The sequence below is a fragment of the Sinocyclocheilus anshuiensis genome, unplaced genomic scaffold (assembly GCF_001515605.1).
Source record: "Sinocyclocheilus anshuiensis isolate Anshui unplaced genomic scaffold, SAMN03320099.WGS_v1.1 scaffold737, whole genome shotgun sequence".
NCBI classification, from domain to species: Eukaryota; Metazoa; Chordata; class Actinopteri; order Cypriniformes; family Cyprinidae; genus Sinocyclocheilus; species Sinocyclocheilus anshuiensis.
In genome coordinates, this window is record NW_015540908.1 from 612,441 (window position 1) to 618,093 (window position 5,653).

The following is a 5,653-nucleotide window of genomic DNA, read 5'->3' on the forward strand; positions in this document are numbered from 1 at the left end:
AACAAAGAGTGAAAAATTTAAGGGGGTCTGAATTTATATATATATATATATATATATATATATATATATATAAATATCTAAATAATACTATATAAATATCATCATATAGATATTATTAATATTTGTACATGATTTAATATATGTTATAAGCATATCTTCATCTACCCAGAGAATATACATATGTCAATATTTCATATAGCCTTGTCGTATGGGTATATATGTAACTGTTTGCAATATTTGACTTTGTACAGAATTTCCCACCAACTCCCTGGAAATGACTGCGGTTGCTAACATATTTGATGTTAACGGTGATGGATTCATTGACTACTATGAATTTGTGAGTGCCCTCCATCCAAGCCGAGACCCTTACAGAAAGACGATAGATGCAGACCAAATCAATGAGGAGGTGTGTGTAGCTCTGTTTTTACATTCTTCCCTGCATTGAGTATTTCTGTAAGACGACTAACAGAAACCTCAATTCTGCAGGTGAGCCGTCAGGTCTCTCAATGCAACTGTCCAAAGAGATATCAAGTAGAGCAAATAAGCGCAAATCGCTACAGGGTGAGTGAAAATCTATTCTTGGTACAAATAATGCTTGTTTATACCTGATATTAACACCGGATCTTGGGAGATCAGATCACAATTCTAGTGCGGTTCGACTGATATATGAATGCAACACGGACCAAAGACATCTAAAAGAACCAAAATGATGTCACAAGATTTGACCGTAAAAAGGACGGAGTGTACAAGCATATCTGGTTCTTGTGAATGCTAAACAAACCAGGGCTATGTTTCCCAAAAGCGTTGTAAGCCTAAGTACACTGTAAGATCTACTGCCACCAGTGGTCCTTAAGATCAACTTATCTCACAATGCTTTTGAGAAACGCAGCCCAGGACTAAATGGACTAAAACCAGAACCAACGAGTTTATACACAGCCTTTGAATGCTCAAATCAGATGTTAATGTAAATGGGGCAGCACAGCTATATATTCATGACTACACGCCTGATGATATTTCTGTGATTTTCACCAGTTTGGAGACTCTCAGCAGTTGCGGATGGTTCGTATTCTCAGAAGCACTCTGATGGTTCGAGTTGGTGGTGGATGGACAGCGTTAGATGAGTTTCTAGTGAAGAATGACCCCTGTAGAGGTGAATATCTCACACTTATTCAAAATCTGCTTATTGTAGATGAAATCAGAGGACAAACAATATGCCGACAGTTTGGAAGATCTTGCTATTTTCTTAATATTATCTAATTGGTCACACTTTAGTTTAGGGACCAATTCTCACTATTACCTACAATTTTTGCCTCTAACTCCTAATTCTTGCTTATGAATAATACTTATTCAGCAAGGATGCATTTTTGTTATTTGTAGTGTCAGTATCAGTGTTGGGGGTAACGCATTACAAGTAACGCGAGTTACGTAATCAGATTACTTTTTTCAAGTAACTAGTAAAGTAACGCATTACTTTTTAAATTTACAAGAGAATATCTGACTTACTTTTTCAAATAAGTAATGCAAGTTACATTTTTTTTCCAATTTATTGATTGACAGCTCTGGTGTTGCCATGGTGACAGAAATCAGAAGATTTTACTGTAGTTCTAAAATAAATATGAATATGCATTAATTCATCTCACTCACAAAAAAACACAGATTCAGTATTCCTCAAAATGAATACAAATATAACTTTTTTTATTTTAAAAACAGACAAGCAAGCCCTGTCCAGATTTAAAAAGTAGTGCAAAAGTAACATAACGCATTACTTTCCATAAAAAGTAACTAAGTACCGTAATTAGTTACTTTTTTTATGGAGTAACGCAATATTGTAATGCATTACTTTTAAAAGTAACTTTCCCCAACACTGGTCAGTAAAGACATTTATGCATCATTCCTTCTGCACACACAGTAAAGGGACGCACGAACCTGAAGATAAAGGAGAAGTATCTCTCTCCAGATGCGTTCGAGGCGTCGGGCCGCAGAGGCAGCGCTAAAGGCCTGACCGTCAGCAGATCTAACTCCAGCCTGAGTTTATACAGCAGCGCTTCGGCTCCCAGCAGCCCGCTGACACGCAAGGTACACCAGCTAACCGCTAACTAACCAACCGCATTCATACACACAGTACAAAACTGAGATGCTCTAATGTTTCTTGTGCCTGCGTGTCACTGCTCAGATTGATTTTTATAAAGTAACTCTGTTTTTGTGCTGATATAGGCATTGCTACGCAGAAGTTTCTCTGGTGAGAGGTGCATTCGACCCAGGAGCTCTATTGCAGCATTGGGGATCGACCATTTCTCTGCCGACATCGACTCACCTTCACCTACAGGTTAAACTCACCGCTCTGCTGCAGTCTGCATTTACCATATTTTGTCTTGTTTTCACCTAAAAATGTCTAGATGTAAAATGTTATGGCTTGTTTTAGGAAAAAAAGAAAGAAAAATGTTATTACTGTATTGTATTGTACTGTACGGTGCAAATACAGTAATATTGTGAAATATCGCTGTTTTCTGTGTGAATATACTGTAAACTGTAATTTATTTCTGTGATGCGCAGCTGTATTTTCAGCATCATTACTCCAGTCTTCAGTGTCACATGATCTTCAGAAATCGTTCTAATATGCTGATTTGCTGCTCAAGAAACATTTCTGATTATTATCAATGTTGAAAACAGTTGTGCTGCCCAATATTTTTGTGGAGACCATGATTCATTTTATTTTTTCATGATTCTTTGATGAATAGAAAGTTCAAAATAACTGCATTTATTTTTATCATTATTTCATCCTTAAATGTCTTTTTCTTTTTTTTTCTTTTTTTTCAAAAAAACAAAAAACCTCTTACTGATCCTGGGGAAAAAGTCAATCGTGTGCACAATTTACTAATTCATTCCCTCGATTTAAGTAAATCATGCACACTAAATAATAATCCGTTCCACTTTCTCATAACCCTGTTGCTGCCGTTATGTTATTTTATTGATAGAGACACTTTAATTGGGTTTTATTTTGAGTTGGGAATGAGTTATACACACATTCTCAAAAGCCTTGCAGCATTGCATGGAATCAAGTGAGAGGCATCTACATTGATTTATGAGAATGCGGACAGTAGAATGGATTATTTCGTGCACACAGTTTTACTTAAAACGAGGGAATAAATTAGTAAATCAAGCGAACGGATTACAAAATTGAATTTGAATAAATTGAATTGAATTGAATGTCATGTGCGGGGCTCCGTACTTTTAAATATTAGTGTACTGAAAAACAATTCTGAGTCCTATTTTCACTGTCTAAATGTTATTTTTAAGTTACATTTCATGACTTGGGTCGAGTCCCAGGAGATTATTAGCACATTGAGTGATTTTGTGGTTTGTTTTCTTCAGAAGAGGCAGAAAGACCGCCAACATGACCACATCTTGTCCCATACCACGAGCTCAACCAGGCAGGCGTTCCTGATCCGCAGGATGGACAGAAAACCAGCCCAGCAGGCCTCAGATCAGTGGGCACGCTCAGACAGTTCACTCAGCACAGCTCTCACGGCTGGTCACTAGTGCTCTGAGGTGTGTTACACCATCTGTTTCATAGCATAACATTGACTTTTTACCTTCACAGACTTTGTTTTTACAAAACGGACTCCCTGCTTTGTGTGTAACGAGAGACCGCTGGAATGTTTCGCATGGGTTCGAGCAGCACGACGCCTGTAGTATCAAAGAGCAATAGCTTATGTAGTGCTTTACACAGCATATATGCACAGATGTCTTTATTTTCTGTTGTTGCCTGATGTAGGGACAAATGTTCAATCTGACCCTGCATCCTCAAGCGTAAAGCCACTGCCTTTGTATCAGTTTCACCCCACAGTTAGTGATGCAAAATACACACCAAAATACTGCTGTTTTATGGTTTAGGCTTTATGATAAGCTGAGCTTTTGGGGTCCGTGTTATTGTTTTGTGAAAGTGTGGCTATTATATCCTCAGGTCTGAAGTGCTAGAATATTTCAGGGTCTAGTGTATGAATTTAAAGACCACATGAAATACACCACCTGCCACCATTAGCAAATAGTAAATACTGGTTAACGGTGGTAAATGAGCCCAAGAAATACATGACTATGCCTACATTTCCTGAAATGTGTAAATAGCAAAACCAGAAATACATTGTTCCAGGTACATTTTAGTGCACTTTTCACATGACATGTCTACAAGAGGCGCTATAAGCTATATAATTTTTACCCCATTGCAGATTCAGATTTATTAAACAGCACAGTGTCATGAAAAAAGAAAAGAAAACGTGCCTGTGGATGTACAATGGTTGCAAAAAGTGTTGGTTATAGCACATTTCATGACAGTTTCAAATCGAAAGGTCTAGTGTCTGATGCTAAATGGCATGTTCAAATGTCTCCAAACCACAGTTAAATGTGACTGTGGCAATGTTTCATTACATTGGTTGTTGGTACATATTGTGGCTTTTCATCAATTAAATCTAACCTATATTGTTTACAAAAGCAAATGTGAGATAAAAACACATTTGCTGAAACAAGCATGCCATTTTAGCTTGCTAATTGCAAGTGCAGTGCTTTACCAGGTGCGCTACCGAGCAAGTTTACTGCGTCAGAAAATGCCACACATATGGAGCTGATTATGTGATGCAAATGACAAAATATATTAGTTTACAAATAATGCACTATGGTGAAATTATTCTGTATTCATAACAGAGTATTGTGCAAGACAACATGCAAAAATAAGCATTTATTCATCAATAATCTGCCCCGTAAACATAATTTGTGTGAAAAGGAACAAAAGTTGTTGGCGTTTACTGCCTCTAGTGTTCATTTAATCTGGAAACCGCAGTCAAATGCAGTTACCAACTCTAGAAGTTGGAGCTTAAGATAAATACAATCACAAACTTGGACGAACAAGTCAACATAGAAAATAAACTGTAATTTCATGAGGTCTTTAAATACTTTGAGTCTGTTTAGGGATGTTCTTTAGCATTGCGTTTACTGTATGCCTCCCTAATTTTACACCTCAGTGTTTGTAAACTGTATATTAGTGTAATTTCCAGTATATAGACATACTGTATGTCTATAGAATATTTGCTTTGTTTCTTATTTGATTTTGAACAATCATGCCACCGGTTGTAATAACTACCTTTGAGGATTTGAAAGTGTAGGTCTCAATGAGATTAGCTGAATTAATACTCATCACAAATGCTCCTTTATCAGCACCAGCTGTGATTTTTGACTTTTATTTGAGCCAAACAAATCAACATTGATATGACCTGCTTTTTCAGTGTCTGCTGTATTCATTTTTTGCCTTAAACCTATTTGTGAATGTCGTGGGTTGAATTCTTATGCCATTGTACCAAGTGTTATGGATGTAGCATTTGATTCGAATTACATATCAAATATGTGTGTGTTTTAATTTTGTGCATATGCGGTTCGGTTCTCTTAATTTTGAGTTGAAATGGGTTTTGAGGGTTCAGGATTGCAGCATTTGAGTTTTTTTTCTTAGCTCATACTTTGCTTTAGCTTTTTGCTTTGCTCTACTCTGTTCCATCTGAGAATCATCAAATGAAGGCATTAATAATAAAACATTTGGCCAAAAATATGGCACATATATTTGCATATTGAGGTGGTCAGTGTTTACCATTGGGCAGTGCTACTGAAT

The 5,653-nt window shown here is 36.8% G+C and overlaps 1 protein-coding gene across 1 annotated transcript in view; it reads left to right on the forward strand.

The window, feature by feature from the left end:
* LOC107689173 (microtubule-actin cross-linking factor 1, isoforms 1/2/3/5-like) overlaps positions 1-4,761 on the forward strand; it is a 47,953-nt gene extending 43,192 nt beyond the window's left edge. Inside the window, exons 34-39 of the mRNA XM_016487095.1 lie at positions 252-406; positions 487-561; positions 1,033-1,150; positions 1,910-2,076; positions 2,215-2,326; positions 3,373-4,761. Coding sequence (XP_016342581.1) covers positions 252-406; positions 487-561; positions 1,033-1,150; positions 1,910-2,076; positions 2,215-2,326; positions 3,373-3,398 — 653 coding nt within the window. The 3' untranslated portion in view covers positions 3,399-4,761. The remainder of the gene's footprint in view (positions 1-251; positions 407-486; positions 562-1,032; positions 1,151-1,909; positions 2,077-2,214; positions 2,327-3,372) is intronic.
* Positions 4,762-5,653: the final 892 nt, after the last annotated feature.